This window comes from Larimichthys crocea, chromosome XIV (genome assembly GCF_000972845.2).
Source record: "Larimichthys crocea isolate SSNF chromosome XIV, L_crocea_2.0, whole genome shotgun sequence".
In the NCBI taxonomy this organism is placed as follows: domain Eukaryota; kingdom Metazoa; phylum Chordata; class Actinopteri; family Sciaenidae; genus Larimichthys; species Larimichthys crocea.
Window position 1 is genome coordinate 5797966 of NC_040024.1, and position 18582 is coordinate 5816547.

Below are 18582 nucleotides of genomic sequence, written 5' to 3' on the forward strand. Positions count from 1 at the left end.
ATCATTTCAAGAGTTATTACCATTAATTAATTAATTAATTCACATGATCTGATCATAGCTGAGCTCTCAAGACTGCCCACACAGGGAGAAGGTTGACAGGTCCCACAGAAAATGAAATTGACAGCAATTTGCTGCTGTCCTCCCACAACTTTTCTCATACACTCATTCACACTGTCATCTTAAAGAAAGGAAGTCATGTAGAATATAAATATATATAGATATACAGCTGCCCTGGTAGATTTTGTAGCAGATCCTGCAGGGGCCTCTCATTTATAGTCCTTCATACCCATGTCCACTGTAAAAAACGAAAGAATACAAATCAAAAACTCACACACACGTTTTCCATATTTTTTTATTGTGGTGAATAGAACACAGTGAAATACAAACACAGTAATACTAGCAGGATGGGGAAAACAATGAAAGTTGAAATGATACAGGAGCAAAGCAGAAGGAGAGCTGGGAAATCTCTCAGCGTCCCTCCTAGCTAACATTGCATAAGATAAGAAACAGTTCTCTGTCCAGTCTTACTTAACGGTGACTCAGAGGCATAGAAAAAGTCTTTACCGCCCACAAAAATAAAGAATGTAAATAAAAGTTTGATGTTGTCTCTATGCTCTTGGACAACTGAATTGAAACAGTATTTCAGTTTGTATATGAGGTAAAGAGGCCTTTCTGGAGGTAGTAATGTGTATTTGATTGTACTGGAATATGAAATCATGAAGAGAAAGGATCAACTACATTAAGACTCCCAGAGCTGAAAGCTCATCAACAGTGGCTTCTACAATCATTGTTTCCAACAGCTAGCATCACGTCCAGAGAACATTAGGTGACATTTTATACTCTACTGAACAAACTTTCAAAAGGAGTCCAGAGCTCGAGTAGTATGTATGTGTGCTTAAACAGAGCATACATCATCAGTATTTAACCTGCAGCTGTTAGTACAGATTTCAAATAGCCTCAGACCATGCATACACACATATGATGAAGGAAATGGAAATACAACTTTTAACTTTTCAGTCATGAAATTTTATTCTCTCGTTTTCTTCCTCAGAAATCATACCCTGTCTTACAACATCATCTTAATGTAGTGTTTTATAATTTAATGTTTTTAATATTTTATTTAATATTTGTTCTATTTTGTTTTATTGATTTATTGATGTATTGACTGATTGATTGATTGATCGTTCCACCACCTTCTCTATAACTCACCTCTATGCAAACTAATTGCAAACAGTCAATTAAGAACGATCAGGATTTACAAAGTAGACGTGTCATTAAACTGTTTATTTAGTGTAAAACATTTCTACATGTTAGTGAATGGGGCCCATTGTGTAACTGCAGCTGAGCCTTAGTCCTTATGCAGGTAGATACAGATGATGAATACCAGGTCTACATGGTGTCTGTGGTGTTTCATAATTCTTCAGATGCCTGTCTGTTTTAAAGCGATTCATTCAAAGCTATTGATCAGCTTGTTTCAACAGGCGCACACAGTTCACAGTATTTCTTAGCTTGCTGTTTTAACGGCAGCTTCTGATTCTCTCTGTTTGGATTGGTTAGATTATTATAAATAGAATTATCTCCACAGAGTCTCAATGTGCAACAGAAATATTTACTCTCATTGCTGGTGGAGATGTAGTATGTGTATGTTGACTCAAATTCAGTTCTTCAAACCATATTAAGACTTCACGTTGACAAAAATTGTCTTTGTAGGTCATACTGTTGAAGATTAAAGAGATTTTAGGAGAGGTTAAGCCTTGCACAAAGTCTGGAGGCAGACTTTATTTTATTCAGTTCAATTCAATTTAAAAAGATTCCATAAACTTTAATGGTGCTGCCATATCTTCTTCTGTAACACGCAAAATAGATCAGGTTAACGTTAAAAATGTTTTAACTTGAGCAAAATATTCACATCAGATTTAATACCTTCAACACCTGCATCCATTGTTTGGGTGTATTTCCACATGCACGTGTATGAAAGATAACAGACAGGGGTCAGATTTGACAGGACTGTGCAGATTATTGGTTAGAGAAAGTTTACCACTGTTAAACTGCCACTGTTCCACACTGGTGTTGCTGAAGGCAGGTTGACCAGATCAGTGTAGCTCTGAGGCTATACCTCTGGCCTAGTTCAAAATACCATGTTAACTTTTCAAAGGTTGTCATGGTGATAGGTGAAGAATAATATAATCCATCACTATGTAAGAAGCAATTCCATATCCATATACATGTTTTAACCATATCACAAGAAAAGAAAATCACATTTTTGTGAAGTATGCACACACACGCTAATCAAGTATATCGATGTACCAACTAATTAAAAAAAAAAGAAAACATATTCATGAATACAAAATCCAAACGTATCTGTCAAAAGTCACTTTGAAGGAGAGAATCCATGTGTACTGAGATTAGAAGCTTGACTGAAACAATACTTGAAAAAGGAGCTTCTGCAGTCCTGATATCGATCACGTCATCTGTCAGTGAAACTCATACTGAAAGTAAACCTGCAAAGTTATTCCTTTTCAAGACTGGAGGTAGGTACGTCAATTGATGATCTGTGAGTCTGATGAGTGTGTCTGTTTGAAGTACTGTACATATATAGGTAATTCATGACTCAGAAATAAAACTCACTATTCAAAGTAAAAAACAAACCAAAACATTTGTAGTTATATCATACAGTGTCACTACAAACACTTGATCCTTATTAAACCATTGTGTAAATCACTACAAAATAAATTCAAGTTAACAGTTGGTCAAAAAGAAATCCCAGTTTGCAGAAAATGTAAAATATGTTTCATTACAATGTTTCCATACAAAATAACATCATCAAGGTCAATGAGGAAAACAACGGTACCTGATTTAGCTGCTTTTCTGTTTTAAGTATAAAAAAACAGATGACAAAATGTCAGTGCCAAGTACTCAAGTGTTGGAGACAAACTCTACAGACTGCACAACTTCAATTGTGAATATATGAATTATTTAAATATTACATTTAATATATTTTTTTTAAACACAATTTATTTACATTTATAAGAGTTTACACATTTATTGAGATATTTTGAATGGTATTTTTGTATCAATCAAATTGAAACCACAAAAAAGAGTGTAACATCTGAAGTATAAAATATGGACATATGAATTGGACTGAAAATTGCAAATGCTGGGCTGCAGGCTTTAGAGTCTGTCTCCAATTAAACAACCTCTGTCTTATTTTCATAGTTTTGACCATCATGCTTGAATGTTATGATGACAGTTTAACTGTGGTATCCTTGGATCAATATCACTGTCATGAATATCTTATCTCATTACCTTAAATCCAACTGTGTCATTAAAGTTTTTACCAAAAGTGACTGCTGTGACTCTACATTTCAGTTTCATGTGTGCTTTAACAAAGCAATGGACAGTCAGACACTGTAAGATAAAGATGTGTTCAGGTTTTTTTTTTTTACTTTATAAAATGCTACTCTGAACCTGTAAAGTAATTTGAGTTTAAATGTAATGTTATGTCTGCATGGAAGAGTTTTATCAAATACTCCGACTTCATGTATGTATATACTTGAAACCGTGTAAAAGCTCTTATCTGGTCCAACATAACCAACAAGAAAGATGGTTACAAATTAACAAAAATAAGGCTGCTGTAGTAAAAAAGAGTTTTCCCTTAATGTTGATTCACATGGCTCTATCTGACCTTTGCTTCTGTTCAGATTATTTAGGGTTTACCTGCCTGATTTAAACAAAACAGTTGCAGACAAATTTCCACATGACAAAGACAACAGCCAGTATGACCTCGTTTGAATGAACAGTATAAAGTTGTATCAAATGTAGAATTCCACAATACCTTCCTGTGTACTGAGCAACAGTGTTCATGAGCTAGCTGTTCTGAGTCAGAGGTAGTTTTAAATGAGGAGAAGATATTGCATATCACTGAGCAGAAGGCGCTGGCATGATATCAGGTTTCCCTAAATGCAAGTCTCCCTGAAGTTACAGTGCAAGATGAGTCGTCTAATGTCACGCTGCTACTAAATCCAGGTATCAAGTGTGCAATGAGGTAATGTGTGGTTTCCTTTTGTGTCTTTTGTTCTTGAGATTCTTTTGCAAGGCAGAGCGAGTGTGTAGACTTCTTTGCAGCGTGGCATCAATGATGGATTCAAGGTTTTAAAGCTATGTTGCGCACAGAATAAACATGAAGCTATCTGACCTAGTTAATGTAAATCTGAACAAATGGTACACAGTGATCTGGTGCAATGTTAAACACTGTGGTAGTGAAGTACCAACAGGATGCTCAGAGGTTCTATCAGTTCTAGACCCCAAAAAAAAGGCTGGAAAACAAAATTTCTGGTCTGTCAAGTTATGATAAGTGTATCAAAATTAAAGCTTTAACTACTCTTTAATTATCATTTTTGTTGATGCTGTGACAATGAACTGAATCAAACAATTGTTTGACCACCTCTTTGTCTGGTGCACATCCAGCATCAATGTCTGGCTCTGATGCTTATCATTCAAATAAGCAGATTGGGGGCATAATCAAGATCTTACTTGCAGTTAATTTGATGGTCCAATACAGTATCATGAAGTTCAGGTCAAAGAATTTGCACAATTTTGTATGATCAATAATTTCTCCTTAATTTTCAAGTCAACGATCACAATTAATGATTTCATCTGTGGCTTATTTAATGTTGTCCCACAGAAACTGAAATGTTTGGATTCCATGTGGATTTCTCTTCAGATCTCTCATTCGGTCTATCTTCAGAATGGGTTTAAGATGATGGATAAACCGCCTCCCTGAGAAAGATTTCTGTGTCTCCCTAACTTTGGTGTTGGTGAGGGCGATGTGCGAGGGGGTTGGTTTGTTTTAGAACTAACACTGGTATGTTGGAACAGCAGAATTTAGGACTGCATTAGTACAAAGATGTAGTCTTCAGAGTGATGTGCCCTTATCCAGATTGAGGACCTTTGAGACAGAGAGTGTTTTGTGATATTCAGTCGTAAATCAAAGTAGTTGACTTGCCCCTTGTGCTCACTCACATAATGATGCTCTAATGAACCACAAATGTCAACATTTGTGGTTTGCGTGCAGCTACACTTACTCATTCTATCTGTGTGTTCCTGTTTGTTTTCAACTCTCATTGAGAAGTTTGTTGTACATGACAATTTGTCTGTTGACAGGCAGAATGTCTGCTTCTAGCAGCAGTACAAATTAGAAAAAAATGTCATTGTGATCTCCCTGTGTTGCAGCATTCCGTATGGTCTTTGTAAAAAAAAAAAAAATAATAAAATAAGATGATCTAGCCAAAAATGAACTTACCAGGTAAAATAACGTGGAAAAGTTAGAAGAAGAAAAAAAAAAAGATAAGTGGTCGAGGCAGTCTTCTCCCTTTGAAAGACCTGACAGCTGAATGAGGTAGAGGTGTCATGATGTGGAAGCTTAGTCCTCCTCTGGAGACTCTCCAGCCTCTTCTTCTTCTTCTTCTTCTTCTTCTTCTTCTTCTTCTTCTTCCTGTAAATAAAGATGAATTGATTGAAGATTTAAACGTATTTCATACCACAGTGATTCACAGTCTCACTATTATTATACATGTTTTAAGGCCGTAAAACCCCTAACCACACACTTTTATACACCTTTTTACGTGCATTTTGCACAGTACTCCCTTAGTTAATCAGGATGCAGAACACGTGTGGTTCTCCCTTAGCCAATTTAGGACGCAGAACACAATGCACGTTCATACTGTACAGTATGCTTAAAAAAATCATGCAAAATTACACTAAAAAAATCTGCGAAACAGCGTGTCCGCGAAAAGTGAACCGCGTTATAGTGAGGGACGACTGTACTATCTCATATTGTTTTGCTGATTTGATGTTCTTTTTAAGTAAAGTGTCTTTGAGTACCTTGAAAGCGCTTTTAAATAAAATGTATTGTTGTATCTCTCTTTAGATTCTGCTAGAGAGCTAGAGACATTAAGACTGCTGAAAATCATGTTTGTAAGTAAGAAAACACTCAGAAAACATTAAAATTGGGTAAACCACACACACACACAGCCACAGTTCATTCATACACCGGTACTGCTGTATGTCCTGTTATACTGTGGGCACTTTGTCACATTATCAGCATTTAAAAGTCAGTAAACTCGTTGGGATTCTACTGAAATGGTAAACTTATGGACAAGATCTTCCTCACAGAGAAGGCCATAAATGATCATGAAGAAAATGAAGACTGATCATGTTATTAGACGAAGAGAGAGACTCTCATGGTGCCCGATTGTTGTGGGATAACTCCACACATGATGCCTGTCCAACAACAAAACATAAACATAGATGACATGACATCATGATGAAGTTATAGAGGATAATGTTACAGCTATCAGAGAGAAGCTAAGCTAACACTACATTAGATAGCTTAAAGATCATCTGTCAGTCAGCATATACAGTGAGGCCGACAGGTATCTCACAATGTGACTTTCTCACTGCTTAATATCATCACTATCACACTTTTTTTTTAGTTGTTGTTTTTTTTGTTCCAACTAAATGCATAGAGAGTGAAATCAGCTGGTTGAATCCTGAATTAAAAAAAAATGTTATTAAAGCTTCTAAAGATGCTCTGAGATGAGATCTAGTAAGCCTGGTGGACCTGCAGTAAGGAGGCTGCATAACATCTGCAATGTTTAATCTACTAGACAACTTCCCTTGTTTTTTAAACAAAAAAGAACAAGGCTTGAAAAAATAGTGGCAGGTAGTAGAGAAATTGTAGCTTCTGGTGGCATTATTCATCCACTCAACCTAACCCAACCTTTCCCCAAGCCCAAGCACTGGGGTGAAATGAGTTTGAGGTTTTGTACAGGCTGGGATTGGGATAAATTACATTTTTATGGCTTGCAGCTCCCAGGGCCTCACAGCACCTCCGAACTATTTTAGCCTTGTTCCCACACAGCCACAATTCAGAGCCAAGTTATGCATTCACACCAAGTAGTGGGCCGCACCAGCAAACACAGGGAGGCTGGTGGATTCCTAGAGTGTGAAAGAATGCTGAGGTTGGCGGTCCTGTGTCTTGTTTCACTCACTTATTACCATTCTCTCTCTGATATAGGTGCATACACCAACAATATAAAATAGCATTTAATTATCTGCTACATTTAAGACCATCAGAAATAATTCAGGTCTCATCTCTCTCTCATAAGAGTTACTGTTGCAGCAGCTACTGTATATGGATGTTCTAAGCATCTGAGAAGAAGAACAAGAATCATTCCATCACCTAAACTAAAAACAAATTTAGCTTGCGAACAGGACCCAGAAGTTACCCAAAATATGAAGATAACGATGACCAACAACCCATGTGTACCGGCTGCGTAAATTCTTCTGGAAGGCTATGGCAAGCAAGAAATTTTACTATTTAGTTTGGAGGACGTGTTTCAAATTACAGTCAGTTTAAACTGCCCCAAACTTTCGTACATTTGCAGTTGGCTGTGATTTACGAGGTGGACCAAGTTGTCCACTAATGACAGTTGGTCGTTTCAACCCTGTCTGCTCCAGTCCATGTCTTTGGGAAAGATGCTGAACTATAATTGCTTTGTATGGTATGCAAAAAAGTTAGACCATCTTTAGGATCTCTTACCTGAGAAGACTTTTTCTGGACAACTTGCTGTGGCTGCAAAAGAGCAGAAAGGAGGGGTTATGTCACATTTTGATGAGGCAGAACCAAATATGATTTATAAGAATTTGAAGACTGACTGGTCTGTGTTTGAACTGGAAATGAAAACAAAACAGAATCGGTGGATGGAAAACACAATGTGTCCAGGCTTGGTCTAAAATAATGTGCAGTAATAACATCTGCAGTATCATGAGATTGATGATCACCTGAAATCTGACAGCAGCACAGCAGCATACACTGCACAGGCCACTTTGAGCCCAGCCTGTAGCCTGATCTTTAAGATTTTACACCTGAAGCTGGCCCTGCTTTATTTCATCTGTTACTGACCATGAGCTTGCAAAGTCTAGTTGTCTATGCTTTATTTTATATGCAACAAAGACTCATGGCACAGAGAGAGAAATAAATACATTGACTGCAATACAGTTAAATACTTGGTGAAAATAGCCAAACCCAAACGTAACCTGACCTCAAGTCTTTACAAAGTATTTCTCAGCCGTGCGCTCTTCTAAAAGAGAAGGCTACTAGAATGCTTATCAGACCAGTGACCCACTACTGCCACTGCAGAACGTGCTGGATAACATAAAGGATGTAACGACCTGTACTCTACAAGTGTCTCTGGTATTAAAGTTCTCATGAAGTCAAACTTGATGTTGAAGTGTTTTTCTTCCATCTGTCATCCATACTCCTGGACCAACAATGACAAAAAGTCATGTTATTTTCTTTATGGTATTATAGTGTGTCATCCTGCACTTCGGGGCATGTACTAATTTGACATTCAATGAAATGCCTTCGGAGCAGAGTGCTTCCTGTTTAATCCAGTCTATGAGTGACCATGAGGGCTGCTACAGTCATCTATGACAGGGCCTCACTGATTACTGTACAAAAGCACAACTTCAGAACTTTATTCAGTGATTTTGGTGAAACTGGATCATATTTTATACACAATATATTTGCTGTTTTTCCTTCTGATAGACTTTCCTTCTAATGATTTGATAGATAACTAAAGTGCCAGGAGCCAAACCCGGCTAGAAAACCACCTCAGCAGTCTGTTGTATTCCCTGCCAGACTGGCCACCACTGGTGTTCTGTCCCGAGACTGACTGTGTTCACTGGAAGGATGCTGGCACTAGCTCATAGCACTATTTGCAGTGCAAAGTAGTGGGGGTGTACTTCTCACTCAACAGTGCAGCTGTAAACGCCATAATAGTAAAGTTGTCTGGAAATACATAAAAATGAGGAAGCAAACAGCACTCTCCTTTCTGTTTCAGTGTAACTTGAAGGAACTGATTAGATTAGATTAGATTAGATTAGATTAAGACAAAGAAATGCAGTTTTGCATCTAACCAGAAGTGCAGAGTAGTAAAGTACAAAAGTATGCACATATGAACAGCTGTTGCGGTAACGTATTGTGTCACTTCCGGTATCGGTGTTGTTGCCACGGTGCTCTCTGCTCTGCTCACCTGAACAGATTTCCATATATTTCTCACATCAGCGACTATCTACTTATCTCTGCACTACTCTTTGACTTGTTCTGTCTGTGCACAAACAGGTCTCTTAACTCTAGTAACCACAATCTGATAGTTTCACCAGTTTCTGTTAGCCACACTAACTAGCTATAGCAATGGAGTCTCTCTCCTCTCCTCCTTTCTCCTCTCCTGCTCTCTCCTGCCCTGTGTGCCACATGTTCAGTTACTCCTCGTCCTCCTTTAGTGATAACGGTACTTGTAATAAATGTAGTTTATTTGTAGCTTTGGAGGCGAGGGTCAGTGAGTTAGAGGCACGGTACCGCACCACCGAACAGTCAGTAGCTCAGATAGTTAGCCAGTCCCCTGTAGCCGGTGCGGTACAGCCACAGGTAGCTCCCATCGACCTTCATCAAATAACTTTAATAATTTCTGCAGCTAAGCCGTCAACCTGTCTCTTAGACTCCATCCCAACCAGGCTGCTCAAAGATGTTTTACCTGTAGTTAGTAATTCGTTATTGGATATGATTAATCTGTCTTTATTATCAGGATATGTACCACAGTCCTTTAAGGTAGCTGTAATTAAACCTCTTCTTAAAAAGCCCACTCTAGACCCAGAGGTCTTAGCCAACTACAGACCAAACCTTCCCTTTCTGTCTAAGATACTTGAGAAAGCTGTAGCTAATCAGCTGTGTGACTTTCTCCATAACAATAGTCTATTTGAGGATTTTCAGTCAGGATTTAGAGTGCATCATAGCACAGAGACCGCATTAGTCAAAGTTACAAATGACTAGTCCTGTTAGATCTTAGTGCTGCATTTGACACCATTGACCATCAAATTCTTTTACAGAGACTGGAACATCAAATTGGCATCAAAGGAACCGCCCTAAGCTGGTTTAAGTCGTATTTTTTAGATCGATCTTAGTTTGTTCACGTCAATGATGAATCCTCCATGCAGACCAAAGTTTGTCATGGAGTCCCACAAGGTTCTGTACTTGGACCACTTCTATTCAGTTTATATATGCCTCCTTTAGGGAACATTATTAGGAATCACTCTATCAATTTTCATTGTTATGCTGACGACACCCAATTATATTTATCGATCAAGCCTGATGCAACCAATCAGTTAACTAAACTCCAAGCATGCCTTAAGGATATAAAAAGTTGGATGACCTACAATTTTTTGATGTTAAATTCAGACAAAACTGAAGTTCTTGTAATTGGACCCAAACACCTCAGAAACTCTCTTTCTAGAGACTTAGTTACTTTAGATGGGATCACCCTGGCCTCCAGCTCCACTGTAAAGAATCTTGGAGTTGTTTTTGATCAGAATTTGTCCTTTAACGTCCACATAAAACAAATTTCGAGGACTGCATTCTTCCACTTACGTAACATCGCAAAAATCAGACGCATTGTCTCTCAGGCGGATGCAGAAAAACTAGTCCACGCATTTGTTACTTCAAGGCTGGACTATTGTAACTCTTTGTTATCAGGCTGCTCTAATAAGTCTCTTAGGACTTTGCAGTTAATTCAGCCAGATCTGAGTGTGGTAGCATAAAATATACTATGTAGACATGAAATATACAGTCAGTATAGGCAACTAGAACATTTCTAAAGAAATTTTGAGTCGCATGTTAGCATTAGCATGTTAGTGCAGATGCGCTAGCAATTAACATTAGCATGTTAGCATTAGCATGTTAACATTAGGAATTAAATACATAGTAATTGCTAACATGCTAATGTTAGCAAGCTCAAATTAAGTGCCAATAACTACTAAAATGGCCGCCGCTCGGCTTCTGCCTGTTGGCCCCTCCCCCCTCTCCTCCTTCAAGCAGCCTGAGGTTTCCAAGCAACCAGGACCAACTGTAATCAGAAGAGCAGTTACTGCACCTGTTAGAATGTCAGTTAGAGACTGAGAGAAAATGCTGAAAATGCTGGACTTCTGGCCAAACCGTAATTCCAATCATTGAACCGGCTTAACCTGAGGCACGATGAGACCTTCCTGATCGTTTTACATATTCGTTTTGTGTCGATAAATGAAGAAATGTGCCCTCAGGAGCAAGAGAGAGAAACGTTACTTCTGCCTTACTCAAGAAAATTTCCCTCCTTTTTTAACATGGGAGTATATGAGGCTGAGGATGGGAGTTGCTGCCGCATCTTTACGTTTCCCGCCAAAACTATATGTCAGACAGCTTTAGCAGGCGAATGTGAGTAAGACGACAAATTTTGCTACGTTTCTATGTATAAATCGTGTCTGTAGTGGCTCGTTTGAGGCCACGGTAGTCAAATACGTTTTATTTTTTCACTGATTTTTCTCCCTGCTCCTCACTCTAGCTGATGATGTCATCCACTCTAGCACAAACATTCCGCCACATACACACCCATTATAAACCCAGAAATTTGACTAAAAACCTGCTCAACTTTGAGCCTTGATAGTTTAAAAACGGTAAAAACTGTCGATGAGTGTAGTGAATCTGTGAAGAGAAGGCAAGCATACCTACGTTTTAAAGTTTAAATGAAGTCTCTCGGTGAAAGTATGCCAGAGCAGTTCATTGTTGAAAATGTCTGTTGAAATGTATTTTTTTTCGGGCCTCCCCATTCATTCCCTATGTGAAATTTTTTGCAGTGTTTCGGGAATAAATTTGCGAAAAACATGCAAAACTCTTAGAAAGGTCTTAGCCATCGATTCCCGGCCGAGCCGGTCGTTTCGATACCCGTTTTGTGTATGTGCGACAAAAACTCTGGGAGGAGAAGCGAAACCGAAAAAAAACACGGGAAGAAACGGAAGACGAATAAGAACTAGAAATTTCTAAAGAAATTTTGAGTGTGCGTGACTCTGGGCCGTCATCCCCATGCATTATTACTGACACTGCTCAGCAAATTCAGTACTAGAAAAGAAATTTTGAGAGTGACGAGTGGGCTGTTGCTGGGGGTCTGTATCCAAAAAGCACACCTCAAATAGTCATTTTTAACATGTTTATTTAGACACAGGAGCAGCTAGCGCTTACATGCTAGCAATTAACATTAGCATGTTAGCATTAGCATGTTAACTTTAGCATGTTAACATTAGCATGTTACCATTAGCATGTTAACACTGATGCGCTAGCACTTAACATTAGCATGTTACTTAACATGTTAACATTGCATGTTAGAATTAGCATGTTAGCATTAGCATGTTAACAATGATACGCTAGCAGTTATCATTAGCTTGTTAGCATTAGCATGTTAACATTAGCGTGTTAGCATTAGCGTGTTAACATTAACATGTTAGCATTAGCATGTTAACATTAGCATGTTAGCATTAGGATGTTACCATTAGCATGTTAACGGTGATGCGCTAGCAGTTACCATTAGCATGTTAACATTAGCATGTTAACATTAGCATGTTAGTAATTAACATGTGTTTAATTCCGAGTGGCTAATGTTTATTAGCATTAGCATTTTAGCATTAAAATGAAACGCTGATCGCTAGCAGTTAGCATAACGTGTTAACATTAGCATGTTAGTATCAACATGTTTAATTCCTAGTGGCTAATGGTATTGCACAAATTTTAGCATTGGTCACTAATGTTTGCAAATAGCATGTCTTTACAGCTTGCGCTAACGCTCTGCTGTCTCTGTCTGCCATTTTACACAGACAGGTTCAAATTAAGTGCCAAGAACTACTAAAATGGCCGCCACTCAGGTTCTGCTGGCCCCTCCCCCCTCTCCTCCTTCACGCAGGCTGAGGTTGCCAAGCAACCAGGACCAACTGTAATCAGTGGAGGAGTTACTGCACCTGTTAGAAAGTCACTTAGAGACTGAGAGAAAATGCTGAGAACCCCTCTCGAATAGGAAGGATTTCTGACCAAAACCATATTTCCAATCATTGAACCGACATAACTGGGGGCATCGCGTGCCCTTCCTGATCGTTTTACATATTTGTTTTGTGTCGATAAATGAAGAAATGTGCCCTCAGGAGCAAGAGGGAGAAATGTTACTTCTGCCTTCATCCGGAAGATTTCCCTCCTTTTTTAACATGGGAGTATATGAGGCTGTTGGGGGGAGTAGTCGATCAATTAGCGCATCAGGAGCCAAAACTATATGTCTGACAGCTTTGGCAGGCGAATGTGAGTCATACAAACAAATTGTGCTACGTTTCTATGTAGAAATCGTGTGTGTAGGGGGCATTTGAGTCCCACGGTAGTCAAATCCGTTTTATTTTTTCACTGATCGATCTCCCTCTCCACTCTAGCGATGACATCACTCACTCTAGCTCTGGAAAGTTCTCGCAATACACACCCATTCATTTTTTGGCTTCGTTTTTCTGGATTTTTGGCAAAACCGTTTGCCGAAACTCTTAGAAAAGTCATAGCAATCGATTCCCGGCCGAGCCGGTCGTTTCGATACCCGTTTTGTGTATGTGCGACAAAAACTCTGGGAGGAGTAGCGTGACAAAAAAAAGGCGGAAGAATAAGTTTAACTAGAAAAATTTCTAAAGAAATTTTGAGTGTGCCTGACTCTGGCCCCGTCGACACTGCTCAGCAAATTTAGTACTAGAAAAGAAATTTTGAGAGTGACGAGTGGGCTGTTGCTGGGGGTCTGTATTCAAAAAGCACACCTCAAACAGTCATTTTAACATGTTTATTTAGACACAGGAGCAGCTAGCTAGCTTCGTGCTAGCAATTACATTAGCATTTTAGCATTAGCATGTTAACAATGATGGACTAGCAGTTAGCATTAGCATGTTAGCATTAGCATGTTAACATTAGCATTTTAGCATTAACATGTTAGCATTAACTGTTAGCATTAGCATGTTAACATTAACATGTTAACGCTGATGGGCTAGCAGTTAACATTAGCATGTTAACATTAGCATGTTAACATTAGCATGTTAGCGCTGATGTGCTGATAGGCTAACAGTTAACATTAGCATGTTACCATTAGCATGTTAACATTAGCATGTTAACGTTGATGGGCTAGCAGTTACCATTGGCATTTTAGCATTAGCATGTTAGCGCTGATGCACTAGCGGTTAACATTAGCATGTTAGCAGTAACATGTTAACATTAGCATTTTAGCATTAGCATGTTAACATTAGCATTGTTAACGCTGATGGGCTATCAGTTAGCATTAGCATGTTAGCATTAGCATGTTAACATTAGCATGTTAACATTCGCATGTTAGCATTAGCATGTTAATTAGCATGGTACCCTCGCATTTTACCATTAGCATGTTACGCTGTGGGCTAACAGTTAACATTAGCATGTTAACATTAGCATGTTAACGCTGATGTGCTAGGTAACAGTTAACTTAGCATGTTAGCTTAACATGTTACCATTAGCATGTTAACGCTGATGGGCTAGCAGTTAGCATTGGCATGTTAGCATTAGCATGTTAGCGCTGATGCACTAGCGGTTAACATTAGCATGTTAGCAGTAACATGTTAACATTAGCATTTTAGCATTAGCATGTTAACATTAGCATTGTTAACGCTGATGGGCTATCAGTTAAAATTAGCATGTTAGCATTAGCATGTTAACATTAGCATGTTAACATTCGCATGTTAGCATTAGCATGTTAACATTAGCATGTTACCATTCGCATTTTACCATTAGCATGTTAACGCTGATGGGCTAACAGTTAACATTAGCATGTTAACATTAGCATGTAGCGCTGATGTGCTTTGGCTAACAGGAACATTAGCATGTTAGCATTAACATGTTAACATTAGCATGTTAACATTCGCATGTTAGCATTAGCATGTTAACATTAGCATGTTAGCATTAACATGTTAACATTAGCATGTTACCATTCGCATTTTACCATTAGCATGTTAGCGCTGATGGGCTAACAGTTAACATTAGTATGTTAACATTAGCATGTTAGCGCTGATGTGCTTATAGGCTAACAGTTAACATAAGCATGTTAGCATTAACATGTTAACATTAGCATTTTAGCATTAGCATGTTAACATTAGCATGTTAACATTACCATGTTAACATTAACATGTTAACATTGATGGGCTAGCAGAGCATTACCATTTAGCATTAGCATGTTAACTTAGCATGTTAGCATTAGCTGTTAGCTTAGCATGTTAACGCTGATGTGTTAACAGTTAACATTGGCATGTTACCATTAGCATGTTAGCGCTGATGGGCTAACAGTTATTATTAGCATGTTATCATTGGCCTGTTAGCATTAGCATGTTAGCACTGATGCGCTAGCATGTTATCATTACTATGTTAGCATTAGCATGTTAACATTAGCATGTTAGCATTAGCATTTCAACGGTGATGCGCTAGGAATTACCATTAGCATGATAACATTAACATGTTAACATTAGCATGTTAACGCTGATGCACTAGCAATTAACATTACCATGTTGGCATTACCATGTTAACATTAGCATGTATTTAATTCCTAGTGGCTAATGGTAATTATCATTAGCATGTTAACGAGCTAGCTGCTCTGCTGTCTCTGTCTGCCATTTTAGACAGACAAGTTCAAATTAAGTGCCAAGAACTACTAAAATGGCTGCCGCTCGGCTTCTGGTGGCCCCTCCCCCCTCTTCTCCTTCACGCAGGCTGAGGTTGCCAAGCAACCAGGACCTAATCAGCAGCAGCTGATCTGCACCTGTTAGAATGTCAGTTAGAGACTGAGAGAAAATGCTGAGGACTCCTCTCGAAAAGGAAGGACTGCTGACCAAACCGTAGTTCCAATCATTGAACCAGCTTAACCTGAGGCACGATGAGACCTTCCTGATCGTTTTACATATTCATTTTGTGTCGATAAATGAAGAAATGTGTCCTCAGGAGCAAGAGCGAGAAACGTTACTTCTGCCTTTCTCCAGAAAATTGTCCTCCTTTTTTAATACGGGAGTCTATGAGGCTGTTGGCGGGAGTAGTCGATCAATGAGCGCGTACAGAGCCAAAACTATATGTCTGACAGCTTTGGCAGGCGAATGTGAGTGATACAACAAATTTTGCTACGTTTCTATGTAGAAATCATGTCTGTAGTGGGGCATTTGAGGCCACGGTAGTCGAATCCATTTTATTTTTTCACTGATTTTTCTCCCTGCTCCTCACTCTAGCTGATGATGTCACCCACTCTAGCACAAACATTCCGCCACATACACACCCATTATAAACCCAGAAATTTGACTAAAAACCTGCTCAACTTTGAGCCTTGATAGTTTAAAAACGGTAAAAGCTGTCGATGAGTGTAGTGAATCCTGAAGATAAGGGAAGCATACCTACGTTTTAAAGTCGAAACGAAGTCTCTCGGTGAAAGTATGCCAGAGCAGTTCATTGTTGAAAATGTGTGTTGAAATGTATTTTTTTTCGGGCCTCCCCATTCATTCCTTATGGGAAATTTTTCGCAATGAATTCACAACAAATTTGCGAAAAACATGCGAAACTCTTAGAAAAGTCATAGCAATCGATTCCCGGACGAGCCGGTCGTTTCGATACCCGTTTTGTGTATGTGCGACAAAAAGATATTTGTAGAAAAGTTTAATAATTTGTAGAATATTAATAGTAGAATTTAGTAAAATAATAGTACAAGATGCTTGGTGAACTGTGTAGTTTGACTGAACTCTGTAGTAGAAGGAGAGGTAGTTTATTGTAGGTCTGTATATAGATTTGAAGTTTGTATATGTATTTGAATGGTAAAATATTTGTAGAAAAGTTGACATATTTGTAGAATATAATAGTAGAATTTAGTAAAATATAGTACAAGATCTTGGTGAACTGTGTAGTTTGATGAAGTCTGTAGTAGGAGAAGTAGTTTAAGTGTGAAGGATTGTAGAGACTGTCTGAGGACTGTCCTGAGACTCACCTGTCCAGGTGTGCAGCTCAGCCTGTATTGATCGTAGATCAGCAGATTTTATTGTTTGAACACGATGATGTCGATCTGTTTACTGTCGTCTGTTTCGGTGTGTCTGTGTGTGTGTGTGTGTGCTGTGTGTGTGTCTGTGTGTGGCGTGTGTTGTGTGTCTGTGCGAGTGTGTGTGTTGTGTGTGTGTGTGTGTGCATGCTTTGGAAAGCTTTGTGCATGCTCAGTCCCTCTCCCTCTGACACAAAAGTTTCAAATGAAGTCCCTCGAAGAGAAAATTAAGTATTAATACAACAAGCTGTGTCATCATTGCCTTTTTACTGGGCTCTTATTTTGAAGGGACTCTTATTTTGAAAAACTGTGTGTGTGTGTGTGTGTGTGTGTGTGCGTGCATGTGTGCTTGTTCTGTCTGTGTGTGTGTGTGTGTGTGTGCGTCTGCCTGTCTGTCTGCCTGTGTGTGGTGTGTCTGTCTCTCTATCTATGTGTTTGTGTTTGTGTCTGCGAGAGACAAGGATAAAATGGCCGACATTAAAAATGTAGTCTTGATAGTCTGATATCATACACAGACTTCAATAAAGTTAGTCAAAGGCATGCTTGAGGTTGCCAAGCAACCAGGGTGAGCTGCAGGTCAGATTAATTAGACACAGGTGCTGCATGCACTGTGTCTGTCCCACTGAGATGCACAGTATATGTCTGAATGATCCCCCTCGAAGGTGACCAAAAACAACCTATAAGGTATGCCTCAAACCAAAATCTGAAATGACCAGAAGAATGCTCGTCTTGTGGATCATGTATGTGCCAAGTTTCAGGCGAAAATTGTATAAACTTTGGCCTCAAGAGCAAGCACACGTGGTGCCTCCTCCTTCCGGAAAGATTTCTGCTCCGAATTACATGGGAGTCTATGAAGCTGTAGGGGGGAGTAGTCGATCAATTAACACGTAGCGAGCCAAAACTATAACAGAGACAGCTTCAACAGTGTTATCACTGCGACCACCTCGAATTTTCCTACGTTTTGATGGTATAATCATGTCTGTAGCTGTGCATTTGAGGCCACCATAGTCGAAAACGTTTTATTTTTTCACTGATCGTTTTGTCATCTTCACACTCTAGCTGATGATGTCATCACTCTAGGAAACCACATACACACTCATTATAAACGCAGAATTTGAGTACAAACCTACTCAACTTTGAGCCTTGATAGTTTAAAAACGGTAAAAGATTTTGAAAAAAGTTAAATACGAGTTTAATAGTTGAAGAGTTTGTGTACAATTTGAAATTTGAATGAAGTCTGTAGTAGTAGTAGTACAAATTGTTGAAATTGTAGAATGTTTGTAGAAGTTTTGTAGAATGATTTGAAGTTTGTGTAATGCATTTTAATAGGAAAAATATTTGCAGAAAAAGTTGAATAATTTGTAGAATATTAATAGTAGAATGCAGAAAAGTAATAGCAGGAGTGGCATGAATGAGCTGAATCTAGTGGTATAATTTTTATTTTTGTGGGACAAAATTTGTAGGAGTAATTACGGGACAAAAAACATACGGAAGAAGAAAAATAACTAGAAAACTGCATTTCCTGCGGAAAGTGCGGTGTGAGTGCCCTCTGCTGCCGCCGCCGGCCCCAGCGGCCCACCTGCTGCCTTTTTTCTGCATGTCTTTTCCCTGTCTC

At 38.8% G+C, this 18582-nt stretch overlaps 1 protein-coding gene across 2 annotated transcripts in view; it reads right to left on the bottom strand.

Moving 5' to 3' along the window:
* Positions 1-345: 345 nt before the first annotated feature.
* Positions 346-18582, bottom strand: part of hmga2 (high mobility group AT-hook 2) — a 49025-nt gene continuing 30788 nt past the window's right edge. For both annotated transcript variants that reach the window (XM_027288061.1, XM_019266331.2), the window contains 2 exons: positions 7604-7636; positions 346-5494 (listed from right to left, as the gene is read on the bottom strand). In XM_027288061.1, coding sequence (XP_027143862.1) covers positions 5423-5494; positions 7604-7636 — 105 coding nt within the window. In that variant the 3' untranslated portion in view covers positions 346-5422. The remainder of the gene's footprint in view (positions 5495-7603; positions 7637-18582) is intronic.